We start from the raw sequence: 16,473 nt of genomic DNA on the forward strand, positions 1-16,473 counted from the left end.
TTTTTTTAATCCTATATTTAGTTTTAGGATATAAATGTTTACAATGTGTGAATTTTATTTCTATTTTGGTGGTTTTGACTTTTATTATATATATATATATATTTGTAATTTGGAATAATTTTTTATGGTCATAAACTTTGCAAGAAATTTGATTGAGTCTTTTTCATTAAATTTTGTAGTGCATTGAAGAAAAATATTGCATAGCCTTGTAGGTGATGGAAATCTACTACTCCATTTGGTTGAGCTGAAATTTTTAATAGAATTTGGGAGATTATAGAGAAATACTTTAAACGAAATTTATGAACGGGTTATGTTTAAATAAATTAATATAATGGTCTAAATCAAAAGTATACTTTGACTGGTTGTGATTGTCAAAAATATGTTATCGCAATTGTCATAGAATAGGAATATGAGAAGTGAAATAATCTTCGTTACACGAGATAATGATGTATAACAACATGAAGCTCATATATATTGGGTTTGGTATCAGTAAAACATATAAGAAGAGTTAAACTTTTGTCTGAAATGAAATTCATGTGGCTCATAAATCATAAGTTAAGATCAAGCAAAAATTACTTGTTTAATCTCACTTTTAATCAAGTCATGCCAAGTGGATAGTTCATATTATTTGGTTAGGTGTGTACCATTGACTTTAATTAACTATGTTAGGTTTCTTTTGTTAGGTCAAACTTAAGTTTGAGAAAATAATCTAATATTTCTAATTTTAGAATCTTAATTAAATTATAGTGTTTTTATTTTTATTTTTTAAACAAAATTTGTAGAATAAGATCTTAGTATAGTCATATTATAATTTGAGATAGTAAATCGCAATAGAAAATATTGCATGTACAAATAATTTTAAGATAAGTCCAAATTTAAGATACAAAATAATAAATAGTTTGAATTCACGTAGTCTTTTGCTCATATAGCACAATAATTTGGACTCCTACACTATCATTTTTATTTTGAGTAATAAAGTGTGAGTGACTTACCTTTTACCATAAAGACTAAATAATGTACTTCCAAGATAAAGGGGGACTTACTAAAGCTTATCAAAGAAGTAAAATTAATTATAAGGATACAAATGGTTGAAAAACTCCTAAAGTTAGCAAAAATAAGAAAAGTGCTACAAATGGTAGAACTTTTAATTATTCCAGAATGCATGAATACGTTTTGCACACAATTTCTCCCAATGCAGCAAATTTCTCAATTAATAAATATGGTTTTAAAGTTTTATAGGTTGATTTTTTCGGAAAGCAAACAACAAATCATTACAAAGACAAGAGAGTATTATTTATTTCAGTCAAACGACAGAGTCAATTAGGAAAATCATCCGACCAACACTAAAAATCGACCTCATTTGTTGTCCAATGAGTTATACCATCAACCACCCTATTCTAAGATCGTCAAATGCGACAAAACCGAATCTCCTACTACCCCACGAACAGTCTTTCACCACAAATTTCACTAGAGTTAACATATCTTCTTCACCTGTTAATAAATGCATTGTTGTCACGCAATCTGATTCTACTACCAAAAGTATATGCACAGTTGAACCCACTTCCCGTATTCTCACTGCTATCACACAAATCTCTACAAACAACACAACACTAAAATTGAATAATTTGAGAAATTACATAATTATATTTGTCAGTAAGAACAGATCTACCACACATCGTCTCACAATAATATGTATTATCTACTTTGGTAGCACCCTTTCACTATTTAAAATTTTAAGAAAGTACTGACAATTTTCTTTTTTAAAGATCACACCAGATTCAGCAAATAAAATGCTTGATATCAAGTAACATAAAATGTTCAATTAATCCTACACCCACACGAGAGAGAAAAATTGGTGGGTCATACCTAGTTAATCCCAAATCTTAAAATAAATAAATTAATTAGAAAATCACTAGAGTATTAATAGACTAAAGACTATAGAAAATCAACATAAATGAAAGTGGATCAAGATTCAAATAAGTCAAGAATCAACTAATCATTGGGTTAATAAAACTTATACACAATTAGGAAGAACACACTTCCTAATCCTAAGAGGATCAAGATGAACACTAAGTCAATTCTCCTAAATTGATAAACAATTATGCAAGATTTTGCCTTGGAGACCAATGAAATGAAAGTTTGATTACACAAAAGTTCTTTGAAGGCCCCTTCGCTTCAGCTTCTTAAAATACTTTTGATCGCTTATTTAGAATGAAGTTAAATAACGAACAGAAAGACTTTACACAAGACCCTTACACAATAGGGCGAGAGAGAGAGTCTTTGCATACCTTTTTAACCATGCCCTCCTATTATATCTTTATCTCCTTTCCTTCAGTTACATCAAATCTTAGTTGTGCTTCCAATTGCCGATGAGAGAAGACTTAGATATATAACAAGAAACAATAAGCGGAACCCAACTCCAATTACTTCTTCAAGTGAGGTGAGGTACTCTTTCAGTTTGAAAAGGAGTCGTCCTTTTTCGGTCATAATCAGTTTGAACACATAAATGCAGTCCACTTACAGTACAACTATGTTGATCAAAATGCAAAAGATTCATGATTTGGTCAGTCACTTGTCCTCGTATTAGAAGATCACTCACTCTATGGTTGACATTCCATTCTCCTTAGTCATAGGTGCTCATTTGATTTTGATTTGAATGGGTCAATTCTCCCATGTATATGGTCAACACTTCAGGTGTCTCGATGATACAAACAAAGAAAAGACGAATTTCAATCACGTCCCTTATCACAACAAGCCAATAGATGAGTAAGTTATTTTCACAATTCATATAAGAGTCGGACTGCCATTTCTTTGAGAGTACGATTCTAACCTCCCTCCTTGAAATTTTTCCATTCTTTAGTTGATCCCTTCTCCTCCAATCGAATGTTTACTTGTCGTTTAGGTCAATGAGTGAGATTTTTGCTCATTACATATTTGAGTTAGATGTTATTACAAATTCGAAATAAAAATTAATCAATAGGCCTACATTGCACTTTTTATAATCATTTTCTTTTTCTTTCATTGATAGTTGCTATTTCTAGTAACTTTTACTTAAGACATCAAAAGAGATTCCGTGTGGAATTATACATACAAACAACTTCCTCGCTATAACATCTAATAGTGGAAATCAAAAGATGTGGAAAAAAAAATGAATTGAAGCAAAACATCCCTTAATTGGAAACAAAAAATGGGTTTGACTTTATTACTTACAACCTAAAGGCATGGAATTATTAAAAATACAATATCATTACTCAACTAAAAGGAAGAAATAAAAAAAAAAAAAAAAGACAAATATATTTTTTATTAGTATAATGAAAAGAAAAAAAGGAAAAGGAATAATATCACATGGAGGAGGAGAGGAGAAAGCAAGTAATGGAAAGTACAATTGACCAAATTAAATTATACAATACAAACGGCCACACCCAATCAAAACCCACCAAAAACCCTTTTTTTTCTTCTTCCTCCTCATCAGACAATACACGGGAAAAGTCAAATGGCCATTTGGTCATGAACTGTTAGTGGGAATTATATTAATTGAAGTGAAATAGTTGAAATTCAATTTATTAAATGAAAAAAGACATAATTTTTATTGTGAATTTGCATAAGAAATTACTTGAAATTAAAAAATTTTGGGTGGAAAATGGAATCACTGTAGCTATTCTTCTTTGGTCCTTGATTGTGAGCTAAATTCAATGAGCCTTTGGGGTCCGCACGAGAGAGAGAGAGAAAAGGCCTGATAAAGGTAGCAATGTAATGTTTCTGATCCAGAGCTTTGATTTTCATCTTTCTTTCTGTTTTTCCATTTCTGGGATTTCATTGTTCATACCCATATCTTGGTTTCCTCTGTTACTTAGCCAAAAAGTTGAGTGGTTTTCGTTTTAGATTTTCCCCTTTTTCTTCTTTTGTTGTAGCAAAGGGAGTTTTTTGTTGCCAGTCCTTTATTAATCATTCAGGTTTGGTCTTCGTAACCCAGTTCTGTTTTTTTTCAAATCTAAGTACTCAACCCCATCTTTTACTTTTCAAACGTTTTCCCAGATTCTGAAAACCCCCCCTCTGATTTTCCGGGAAAATGTTGGGGTTTCAGCTTTTTTGATGATGGGGTTTTCTTCTCTTGTGATTTTACCCAGAAAAACTTTCCACCCACCTTCATTTCTCTCTTTCTCTCTTCAAAAAAGTTGTTGAAATTTCTCTGGCTCCTCATCCTTTCTTTTACTGGCAGATCTTTCGTGGTTTGTTCTCAGTTCAAGAGCTTGATCTGATTTTAGCTTCCTGATTGAGCTCGAAACATCTGTTACAGGTTTGTGTTTCAGCTTAATGATAGAGATTAATGGACTGAATCACTTGGTTTCTTCATGATTTTTAGGAGATGACTTGTCCTTAATGAACTAGTTTGTTCTTTTAGCTCATTTAGTCCATGAAGCCCTTCCTGATGTTGAATTTTGACCAAGTTTTTTTGTCTATGATGATGAAAATTAATGATTCTGTTGGTAACTTGCTTTAATTCCTGCACAATACTGTTTGATTTTTCTCATGTTGAAAGTGGAAATATTGATGGATTCATTTTCCATTTGGGTTGGAAAGGTTAAGTTTATATTTTGTTTTAGATCTATGTAGTTTTAAATGTTACTATTGTGCTAGATTTTCCTTTTGGAATTTGTGGAGTAGTCTTACTATCCCATGTTTATAGCCAGAAGTTTAAAGCTAAAGATTAGAATAAAGAGCCTGATTGAGTTACACTTGCTAATCTTGCCTCTTTAGACTTTATTGTGCATCCTAAAGCAGCTTTTTTTATTAATACTTCCAGCTTTTTTATGAATACTTATCTCTTTTCTTTTCACTTTTGGCCCTTTTCTTGAATTTTTTTTCAATCTTTTAGCCTTCGTTTACAAGATTCTGAGGCACTTTATGAGTTGCTTTGTATCCTTTGGCAGCCATAGGCACATGACAACTGGTATATAATCTACCAGGAAATTGTTGTAAAGAGGCGTCAAGATTTAGTATTATCAGTTTTGTGTAAAATGTCATTCCGAAGCATTGTTCGTGATGTGAGAGATAGTATTGGGAGCTTATCTAGACGGGGGTTCGAGGTCAAGTTGAGTGGTCATCATAGAGGAAAGTCCAATGCATCGTCACTGAATGATCTACATGACCAGCCTCCTGTTGTTCAGAATGGCTGCTGGGCCAGCCTTCCACCCGAGCTGTTGTATGATGTCATTCGAAGACTTGAAGAGAGTGAAAACACGTGGCCTTCACGAAAAAATGTCGTTGCCTGTGCTGCAGTATGCCGTTCTTGGAGAATTATGTGCATGGAGATAGTTAAAGGTCCAGAAATTTGTGGGAAGCTTACCTTCCCAGTGTCGCTAAAGCAGGTACAGCTTCCGGTTATATGACATTTCTCTTGATATACCTAGACGAGAAGTTTACAGGCTCAAATATTGGAAATTAGATACTCATTGTACGTTCTTTTTTTTGTTTTAAATTTTATAGCCCGGACCACGCGATGGATCTGTACAGTGCTTCATTAAGAGGGATAAATCCAACCTAACATACCATCTCTACTTGTGTCTTAGCCCTGGTAAGGAATATGCTTCTCTGCTTGATTTTGTGTGTGCCAATCTTTTCTTAATATGCTGATTGACATTGTAGATAGAGATACACTACCAGAATACTTAATTTTGGCATTATGACAGAAAAGTTTTTTCTGATCAAAATGAATTCTTGACAAGGTTTTTCACATTAACTTGTGCACTTCAAAGTTGTACTTGTTTTATGCATTCCTTCAATTGCAAGTTTATGCAAGGCGCTGCAAAACTGCTCGTTGATCAAGATTCAAGAAATTCTAAATGAACAAGATAGACCATGTTATGTGATTACTAATAGGCTTGTGAATTGGAAATTGCCTCTTGTTCTGCTGCCATTTAATTTGTTGAAAACCTTAAATCTGTTTATAATTCGGTACTTAAATGGTACAGCTCTGCTGGTTGAAAATGGGAAGTTTCTTCTCTCTGCAAAGCGTACACGAAGAACTACTAGCACAGAGTATATTATCTCGATGGATGCAGAAAACATTTCGAGATCAAGTAGCTCTTACATCGGAAAACTGAGGTGAGACTACACTTGAAGAACAGATGAAATATATTGTCTGATTCTGATTATTCTTATACATGCGTTAATTACAGCACTGAAAACTCACATTTTTGAGGGCACAAATTATGGTTTAGATCATATATAGTATACATTAAGTCTGAGAATGATTTCATATGTGATATAAAACTTAGGTCTACACTGTTGAATCGAGTAGTGTTTCCAGTAATGACATAGTACTGCAAGAGATTTTGTAAAATTCTAGCTGTCGAAAGAGAAACCGATGAAGGCAAAATGGAAATACAAGGAGGAGAATTTCCTATTTAACCCCTTAAACTGAATTTATGAAAGGTGTTGATCGAGCAACAACTTCTTTTGATAGTTAATTTTCTTTTCAGTTAAAAGACTTGAGGTGATAACTAGTTTTCATTTTATTCTGGTCTTCCATGATTGGTTTGATTCTATATTGGTGTGAAGTTTTGAACTCTTTGAGTTTTGTTCTTCATGGTGGCTTTCAATAAGCAATTTTTCCGCCAATCCTTGATGGGATTTTTTTTTTTTTTGGTATTCATCATTCATCCATATAGTCAAAATATCTTCCCTGATTCAATTTTTGTGTTTATTTCCAGGTCGAATTTTCTCGGAACAAAATTCATTGTCTATGACACTCAACCTCCATACACCGCTGCCCCGCTCCCTCCTCCTGGGAAAACTAGCCGTAGATTTTATTCAAAAAAGGTTTCGCCAAAAGTCCCAACTGGCAGTTACAACATAGCCCATATAAGTTATGAACTAAACGTCTTAGGCACACGGGGACCCCGGAGAATGCACTGTATAATGCATTCAATACCAGTGTCTTCTCTCGATGCTGGTGGCACTGTTCCAGGCCAACCCGAGCTCCTCCCTCCCAACTCTCTCGACGACTCGTTTCGTAGTGCATCCTTCTCCAAGGCCCTAGATCATTCCATGGAGTTCAGTAGTGCTAGATTTTCTGAAATTGGGAGGGCAGCATTGGATGGCGACGAGGAGGGAAAGATGAGACCTTTGGTTCTAAAAAACAAGCCCCCAAGATGGCACGAACAGCTGCAATGTTGGTGCCTCAACTTTCGTGGGCGAGTAACCGTTGCATCAGTGAAGAACTTTCAGTTGATTGCAGCTATACAACCAGCCGCTGGCGCTCCAACACCGTCTCAACCAGGCCCACCCGAGCACGACAAGATCATTCTTCAGTTCGGGAAGGTTGGTAAAGACATGTTCACGATGGACTATCGATATCCGCTGTCTGCTTTTCAGGCCTTTGCTATATGCTTGAGCAGCTTTGATACCAAATTGGCTTGTGAATAAAGAAAAGTATCCAAAGCTAATGCATATGATGAGCAGAAAAGAAAAAAAGTAACAACACCCCACTTTTATGCCTCTTTTTTCCCCCCCTTTTTTCCACCCCCTTAACTTTTGGATTTCACTCTATTAGTTGTATTCCTCTTCTTGTCATTTCATGGTTAGGTTAGTGAAATAGTTATTGTTGTGGCTATTGGTGTAAAAGTTAATTGTAACTGGGACATCTTCCCTCATAACAGCTCTTACATGTGCAACTTCAAAAACTTTGAAAAGGAATGAAGGCAAAAAGCCCTTTTTACCCCTCTCCCTCCCTCTCTCTCTCTATATAAAGCATAGACAATAAAGTAAAAAAGAGAGTATTGGTTTTTATGTTAAAAAGTTTGTGTAAAGTTGATATGATATGACTTCTTGAATCTCAAGAGATGCTTCTTGGATACAAGGTAAGTTTTTTTATTATTTATTATAATTAATAGTTTTCTTTTTTCTTTTTTCTTTTTTTTTTGAGATACTCATTTTAGGAGGATTTTCAAAAATTAAAAAAAAAAAAGTATTTACATAAAATAATAAAATTTAGTATTTACATAAAATAATAAAATTTAGTCTTGGATTTGGAACTTGTGATTTGTGGAAAGGGTTGTTCAGAGAATATTCTTGAAAATACTTTTTTTTTTTTTTTTTACTTATTAGAACAAAAGTTTGGGATAATTTTTTTCTGGAAGAACTGATCTTAATTATAAAATTATGAACAGTAATTTCAAACACAAAATAGTCTCTACTTTTACAAATCATTAAAGAAAGGCTCACTAAACAAATGTTTTTACAAAGTTCTCGAAAACAAGTGAACAGTGCCTAAAATTTAGTAGCTTTCCTCTAGCGAAGGACAAAATTGTGCTAATCAATGCTTTTTTTTCTTTTAAATTATACAAAATATTGATTATGATTATCCTCCTGGACTTTCAATATTGCGTATAAATTTTAGGAAAAATTTCACTTGTGTATTGATAGTGTTAAATTTATATTAATCCTCAGCCCTCCAAATTGTTTCAAATTAAAAAACAACATCACTAGTTTCTCTATTAAAATGAGGGCTAACTTACTTCATAATACAACTGATTCATGGTTGACAACGCTTAGTTTAGGAATTGCAACAATTTTAAACTAAGTTTTAGAAGATAGAGTTTTGATTGAAATGGCAGGAGAACCACATATCGTGATTAAAGTAATTCACCAGAAAAGAAATCTACAATCTTCTTTTACTACGAAAAATTAAACACTAGAAAAGTCAAACACGTCTAGGATAGAAAAAATCTAGAAGAGTGGAGTCAATTGAAAGCGTTAGTTTGAAGGTTGAAGAAAAACAAAGAAATGGGAAAAAAAACTATGAAGAAACAATTGTCTCAATTTGTTTGGTAAAAAAAATACTTTTGGTCTCTAAACTATAATGAAAGTGACAATTTAGTCCAAAAATTTTAGTTGATAATAATTTAGTCTTTGTATTTTCAAATTTATAATAATTTAGTCTTTAAATATTAATAAGTAACAATTTAATCATTGTACTGCACAATTTGTAACGAATTAGCTTCTGTTGTGAAAAAGATTATTACGACTTAATGAAACTTCTACACATGTAAATCGATTAGTTGATCGGAAATCAATTTTTTTTTTTTTTTTTATAAATTATAAAGACTAAGTTGTTAACAAAAGTTGACATTTAATGAGTGGAAGGAACTCAATTATTACTAAGATTAAAAGTACATAAACTAAAATTGTTACTATCCTTTATGTAATGTCATTTTGAATGCGACTAAGATTTGCATTTGATATATTTTATAGTTCAAGGTCATCCATTTTCATCTTCATTTTAAATAGTTGTCTAAATCCAAAAATTAAAGTTAAAAATAAAAATTTTAAAATGATAAAGAGTGTAATTGAAATGATAAGTGTACCACTATTTTAAATATTATTACTATCACATCATATTTTTCATCTCCATTTCCACAAAAAAAAAAAAAAAATTGTATGAATTGTTATTTTGAAACAAAATTAAAGCTTAAAATTAAAAGTTAAATATTGAAAGTTTAAGCATTATTGAAATTAGAATTTTTGTATGTTACATTCTTTTTCTTTAAAAAACTTTAATGACAAACATTTTTAAATTATTAGATTTGTGAACCTTAATATTGGTATTTAACAGGAAAAAAAAACATGATTTTTTTGTGCAACAAACAATGACAAATTTCTGGTTCACCGAATGGAAGGTAATTGAGACACCACCAAATGGTTGGTTCAATAGAAAACATTAAGATTACTTATAATTTCAGCCCTCAAATTTAAAACGGTAAGCAAGCATAACTCAACGACAATTATTATGTACTATCTCCCTTTAGGTTAGAGGTTCAAATTCTTATACCTCTATTTGTTGTGCTAAAAAAATGTAGTGACCAAAATTTAAATTTCAACACAGATTTAAAACGCAGTCAAACAAAACAATCAAGGCCATGTTTACTCAGGAAAACATAATAAATCAATGGTAATCTAAAAAGTGGATCCCATTTGATTACGTTAGGTGTTGTTTACTTGTATTTCGTACTCATACTGACATTTGGGGATCGTTTCCAAATCCGTAATAAAAAAACACAAACTAATTGATGAGAAAAGGATGTTCAATCCAATTGCATTTGAAAATTACATCAATATTGTTACCATTATCGTTACATTACAACATAAGAATTATGAATTTGTCACGTTTATCGTCATATTTACTATTATCGTTACCGTTTGATCTTAAATGGTAACAACAACAACAACGATAATAGTAAATATGGCAAATTCATAATTATAAGTAATTGTGATAAAAAGCAATCTAATTATGTTTGCGATTGTAGTCCATTACCATTGGTCTATCAATGGAATCTCATTACAATTAACAAATTTTCATTATAAATTGGTAAACATGACCTAAATGGTTCAACTCAAAATCAATTCAATCAACTCATGAACGAATGAGTTAGCTTCAAGATCAACACTTGGAATGTAAATGGATCAAAAATCAACTAAACATTGAAATTGATCAAACAAAGAGGACAAGTGAAGAAATACAAACTTCCCAAAATATAAAAGAATAAAGTTTTCTGATTCTCACCATTCCTTTTTGTTTTTAATAATAAGAATCAGAAAAAAGCATTGCTTTTGAATGACTCATTCCATGTGAAGTACTGAACAGAAGGATTGCTTGTTACTTTTAAACACACCTAATTGTTCTCTTTTTTTCCTTTTTTCTTTTTTTTGTGTACATTTTTTTTCTTTTTCTCCCCAATCATTCCAATCTCTGTTGAGTATAAAATGGCAGAGATAGAGAGTGAAGAAGAAGAAGAAGAAGAAACCAGTTAGAATAGAAAAAGAAGTGGGGGCAAAGAATCATAAACTGAACCCATCAAATCCACATTGCTTGGAACTCAGAGACTGATTCCTTGGACTTATCACTATTGAGCAATCCACCGACACCTGTCAATCATCGATATTTTTTCAATTTCGTCGTCGTTGTCATCAACAAAACAACAATATTTCGCTACGCACTAATTAGTAAGAGCTCACATCGAATTTCTTATATAGTTGACTTTCAATTAGGAATAGCATTGTCAAAACAACAACATCTAAGTATGGATCGTATTCGCTAGAGATAATACATGATATGCCTCAAGCATTTATCATATAAGAGTAATAGATGATGGCATAGTTTGGTTATCTTTAGAAATCTTTTTCTAAGAGTTATAAATCAATAACAAAAAATAGAAGCATGTTACAATAGTGTGTGAAATGATTAATATGTCAAGTCATGAATATATTTAACATGTTATTTATAGGTTTAAATTTCTTTTAAACATTTACTTTGGTTCTTTCTTGGTCTCTGAACCTTCAAAAGGTCAGTTCCAAGTATTCAACTTTCATACTGTAATTTTACTCTTCTTCAATGTTAGTTCATGTATTTTTTAAATTAATCTTCAATTTAGACCCTATTATTAATTTATTGTTAGTTTTCTCAAAAAAAATTTATTATCTATTAACATTTTCACTATAAATTTGAAAGCATATTCACACATATTGCATTTTCTTGTATGAAAATTATTATTCAACCTATTTAGATAGAAATATTAAATTCAAGATTTAACAAATTGCAAATACTAAAATTGGATACTTGAAATTTAGGCTAAAATTGAAAAACAAAGATCCCGTTTGGTAATCATTTGATTTTTTATTTTTGTTTTTGAAAAATAAGCTTATTTTATCCACATTTCTTACAATAATTTACATATTTCTTAAGTACAATGGTTGAATTCTTAGCCATATTCAAACAAAAACAACTTAGTTCTCAAAATTTAACTTGATTTTTTAAACCAATGATGAAAAGTAGATAACAAATGAAGAAATTTGGAGGTAAAAATAGTATCTATAGATTTAATTATCAAATACAAAAATAAAATAATTAATAAATGAGATCTAAAATGATATTTTAACCATTATTATATTACGTAGATGAATAGGGACAACACATGGTGGATGAAAGGATAAAGCAGTTTTGAATAAACTATAAATGTGAAAGTACTAAAAAAAAAGAAAGAAAAAAGCCTATAAATGTGAAAGGGTTGAAAACAAAAGTAGTTTTGTTCGGTCGGTATGGCCCACCAATTTGGCGCCTCCCTGAATGACCGCGTAAAAGTAAAGCAATTAAGCGACACCGTTTCCTTGAACAACGGTTTCTCGATGTTTTTTTCTCTCGACTTTTCAACCCTTTTTTTTTCTCTTTTTAATTTTAATTACTCTTCGGCTCCAATTTTCCTTTTCTACTTTTCAGTGTAATTTCATTTTTCTTAATTATGATCTTTTACATCCTTCCAGTTCCATTATAGTTTATTATTAATTTTTTAATATGATTATTTGGTGATTGTTATTTTTGCAATTTTTTATTTATAAAAACAAGAAAAGCATCCTCCAAACAATTATTTTCCTTTTTCCTTTTTGGAAAAATATACCATAATTATTTCTCTTCTTCTTGTGTTTGCATTTTTTTTGGGATTGAGAATTATTTTGGACTTCAGGGTTGGCCTATATATTGACTTTTGTACTTACTTTTGTTTTCTTATGTGTTTTTCCTGGTTGGTCTGTTATCCTAATTAAAGTTTGAAACTATTTGGATCATATATATTATAAAATAGAAGTAACAATTTAGTCGCACTCTAAAGGTACTCACTCACTTTTAATTCTATAACAATTTAATCATTTTTCTAATATTATATATATATATATATATAATATTAGAAAGTTTGAACCAATAAATAATTTTTTTTAAAGAAAAACTAATAAATAAGTTGTTACAAACTATAATTTATGGTCTAAATTTTTACTTTAAAAATCATTTTTAATTATTTGAACAAGCACTTATAAAACTACCTTTTTCTATTTTTTTAAGTTAAAACTTTTATTGGAGAGTATGTAGTTTTGAAATCTTCATATCAACTTTTGTTGGGATTAATTTACAGATTTTCCATAGATTTCAATTAATTTTCATTTCTATTTTTATCTCTATATTTTCTAATATTCTAATTCAAATATAGACTTATGAATTATATAATTTCCTTTTCTTAATACTTTTAATTGAAATTTAACTGCATTTTCAACACTTGTATATAACCTTCGACAAATATTTTATTAAAAACACATCTAATGAACAAAAAGATGGGTCAATCTAAGTTTTATATATATATAAAAAGGTATTTCAACTAACACGAAGTTTATACTATCAATATAAGATCAGAGATTCAATTATCTTGAGATGAAATTTTTTTTAAAAAAAAATCTTAAATAAATCGTGAAAAATTAATAAAACTAGGTACTACACGAAATACTAATAATTTAAAGCAATAAATTGATTATTTCCCCTATAAATTCTTCATTTTAGAGTTTGGTAACCATTTTATTTTTTGTTTTTGTTTTTGAAAATTAAGTATAATTCTTCCTATTTTTTATAATTATTTGCATATTTACCAAGTACGATAGCTAAACCCTTAGTCAAATTCTAAAAATAAAAACAAATTTTTAAAAGTTATTTTTTTAGTTTTTAAATTTTAGTTTGATTTTTTAAAATATTGATAAAAAATAGATAATTAAGAAAGAAATGAAGAGGTGGAAGTAATATCTATAAATTTAATTTTCAAAAACAAAAAATTGAATGATTACCGAATAAAACCGAGACCTTTTGTTTTGTGGGTCTATTTCTTTTTTCGTGGCAATTGAGCTAGTTTCGTCTAATTCTTATACACACATTTATTCTTTTATTATTTTGTCCAAGAATATATTCATTCATTACAAAGAATCTAAAATCTATCAATCAATTATCTAAAAATGTGAAGTACGTGCTCCATAATATTCAAAAGCGAATAAAATTTAGGGGGAAAATAAAATTTCAAAGCAGGGTGAAAATGGTAATTAAGAAAGAAAAGAAAAAAGAAAGAACAGACCTGGACGCCGGGCGAATCAAAGTCCAAGACGCGGATCCTGGCGCCAACTTCCCCCAAAACCCTCAGTTCCACTCGATCGTTTAACGAAGCGTCTCTGATCAGATCGGCGGCGTCCGCCTGAAGCAAATTCACTCGATCCACCGCGATCGTCGCCTCCACTTCTCTCTGACTGTGTGCCTCTTGGTAAAATCCAGGAACTATCGCTTTCCCTAACGGAATCCCTCGGTACATCACTGTAAACCTCGAATTACCGTATTTGATTCCGACTTTGTTCGGATTCACCGCCGTGAACAGCAATCGAATGTTGAGTGATAACGATGCGGAGGTCGTCGCCGTTGTCGCGGAGGTCGTCGCCGTTGTCGCGGCGGTCTCGGCGTCGGAGGAAGACAATGAGAAGAGATTTGGAGCGGTTATCCCCATGTATTGAACGCCGACTCGTTGGAGATCGAACTGAGGCTTTTTAGGTTTGACAGCGAGGAGAATGACAAGGACGATGGCGAGAGCGAGGAGAGCAATGAAGGAGAAGAGGAGACAGAGGCAACAGCAGCAGCCTCGGAAGGAAGCTGATGAGGAAGATGACGACGATGCGGTGCCGTAACCAAAATGTTGCCGACGAGAGGTAGGCGGTGAAGGCGGAGACGACGGAGAGGGATAGCGAGTGTTGTGAGCGTCGGAATTTGACCTGGACGGTGGGAATGGAGGAGGAGAACGGTGAGTGTTGTGGACATTGAAGGGAGCTCTTGAAGGTGGAGGTGGGAGAGGACGGTGGTGGTTGTCGTTGTCGGCTCTTCTTGACGGTGGCGGTGGAAGAGGACGTTGCGTGTTGCGAGGGTTCACATGAGGCCGTGACGTCATTTCCTCCATTATCGATTCTCTCTGGTTTCTTCTTCTTTCAGTGAATCCTTTACTCTTTTTTTTTTTCCTTTTCTTTTTTTAAGTGAGAATTACAATAGACACTGTGTGTGGGCTTCGGCTACTTTGCTTAATACTTAACTAAAGCCACACTCGCACTGTGTCTAAAGTAAAAGTTTCTGACCCTCCTCTTCTCTATTTTCCCCCTTTTTCTTTTTCTTTTTTTCTCAATATCTTTTTATTCATTATTATATTTGAGAATATTTCACTTTCACCTAGTCAGGTTAAACTTCATGATTGCATGCTCAAGTTAAATTTTCAAATTTTGGTTTTTACAATTTTGTTTTTGTTTGAATTTTCAATATTCGTTTTGTATTGCTGGGAATCATGATATAGGTTTTCATACGGAGTTTAAATGTATGACGTTAACAAAAATGTCTATAAAAAAAGTCAAATTATTTATAGAAATAGCAAAAAAAAAAAAAAAATACAAATAAGCATGGATCGATTTCTATCGACATATTAAAGATAATAAACTTCTATGAGTCTCTATCTTCTCTATCAAAGAGATTAAATTTTACTATTTTGTATAAATAATTTTTCTTATTTTTCTATTTTTAAAAATCTAACAAAAATTTATGAAAATTGTATAAACAAACATTCAAAGAAAAATATTTAGTTTAATAAATAAATATTTTCACGGTTATTATTTATACCACATCAAAAACATATAATGAAAATGGACAGTTGAAAATATAGATATTAGATCCAAAATATTGATCATGGCACTTCAATTTTTTTAAATGGTGTTATACACTTGGTTATTATTCTTAAAAATACTACAAATTACAATTACCTAATGAAAATACCAATTCACGGGTGAATAAAGATAGAAATGTTGGACATATGAAATTTAATACATGCCTAATCCTGAAATAAGAGCTTGATTTTTTAGAACGTTATGAAGCACTCCCATTTTTGTGGTTTAATTTGCCACCCAGCAATTTAATATACACAATTGTTAAAATAATTCTTTTTATTATTATTATTTTTTTTTAATTTTCATAATCTTTTTAAAATTTTATATTATTTTTTTCAAATCTCATTTATTGAAAAATAATAATAATTCACGAAGCCATCTCTGATTTACAACCATTTTTTAAAATATTAAAACCAAAACAACACAATATAATACATCAAACAATTTCCATAATTAGAAGTACTAAATACAAAATAAATGTAATCCTGAATAAGATTTAGCCAAATTAAAAGATAAGTTTGAGATAACTTTAAAAAGAACGCAATTTTTTATATATATATTTTTTAAAATTTTAACAAACACAATTCCTTTAGTAATCTAATTGGAAAGGACGATAATATTACATCTCCCCTAAAACTTTTGATTCAGTTTTCCCCAAAATCAAGAGTCTAAATGCTCAATTTGTCATATCAGCCAAACATCAATTGAATAACTTAATTGTAATTCAAATGATTTCCATTCTTATTTAAAAATCACTCTATTTGAAGAGAATCCTCTACCTTAATCCTGTTACGAAACATCGAAATTGGCGCCTTATCAACAAGCTCATTTTAGCTTAAGAACATACTCTTCCTAAAAACATAAAATCAAACAAGGCATCAAACATGTAATTTTTGTCATTTGGTAATATTGAATCTATAATAA

The 16,473-nt window shown here is 31.2% G+C and overlaps 2 protein-coding genes across 4 annotated transcripts; one reads left to right on the top strand and one right to left on the bottom strand.

Annotated features, from left to right (window-relative positions):
• Nucleotides 1–3,405: 3,405 nt before the first annotated feature.
• TLP10 (tubby like protein 10) lies at nt 3,406–7,722 on the top strand. 3 transcript variants are annotated; one of them, XM_039041395.2, is made up of 6 exons: nt 3,406–3,742; nt 4,220–4,297; nt 4,932–5,369; nt 5,488–5,575; nt 5,973–6,105; nt 6,714–7,722. In XM_039041395.2, the coding sequence occupies exons 3-6, from the start codon at nt 5,019–5,021 to the stop codon at nt 7,426–7,428; spliced, it is 1,287 nt and encodes a 428-aa protein (XP_038897323.1). In that variant the 5' UTR covers nt 3,406–3,742; nt 4,220–4,297; nt 4,932–5,018; the 3' UTR covers nt 7,429–7,722. The 3 variants fall into 3 exon arrangements, with proteins under 3 accessions (XP_038897323.1, XP_038897328.1, XP_038897315.1); XM_039041400.2 differs by having other exon boundaries at nt 3,478–3,750; XM_039041387.2 differs by having other exon boundaries at nt 3,692–3,953.
• A 2,788-nt stretch (nt 7,723–10,510) lies between these two features.
• On the bottom strand, nt 10,511–15,271 carry LOC120071869 (uncharacterized). Its single transcript, XM_039024281.2, has 2 exons — nt 13,938–15,271; nt 10,511–10,926 (listed from the first exon to the last, which is right to left on the bottom strand). Exons 1-2 carry the CDS (start codon nt 14,799–14,801, stop codon nt 10,840–10,842), a joined length of 951 nt encoding a protein of 316 aa, XP_038880209.1. The 5' UTR covers nt 14,802–15,271; the 3' UTR covers nt 10,511–10,839.
• Between the last annotated feature and the right edge of the window lie 1,202 nt (nt 15,272–16,473).

This window comes from Benincasa hispida, chromosome 1, assembly GCF_027475165.1.
Source record: "Benincasa hispida cultivar pf3 chromosome 1, pf3_genome.v1.1, whole genome shotgun sequence".
In the NCBI taxonomy this organism is placed as follows: domain Eukaryota; kingdom Viridiplantae; phylum Streptophyta; class Magnoliopsida; order Cucurbitales; family Cucurbitaceae; genus Benincasa; species Benincasa hispida.

Bases quoted from the DNA above. Each gene is read 5' to 3' on its own strand.
- TLP10 (XM_039041395.2), top strand. From the start codon at position 5,019: ATGTCATTCCGAAGCATTGTTCGTGATGTGAGAGATAGTATTGGGAGC. The intron at 5,370-5,487 runs GTACAGCTTCCG...TAAATTTTATAG, and splicing joins TCCCAGTGTCGCTAAAGCAG to CCCGGACCACGCGATGGATC. The intron at 6,106-6,713 runs GTGAGACTACAC...GTTTATTTCCAG, and splicing joins TCTTACATCGGAAAACTGAG to GTCGAATTTTCTCGGAACAA.
- LOC120071869 (XM_039024281.2), bottom strand. From the start codon at position 14,801: ATGGAGGAAATGACGTCACGGCCTCATGTGAACCCTCGCAACACGCAA. The intron at 10,927-13,937 runs GTCTGTTCTTTC...GATGATTGACAG, and splicing joins TTGATTCGCCCGGCGTCCAG to GTGTCGGTGGATTGCTCAAT.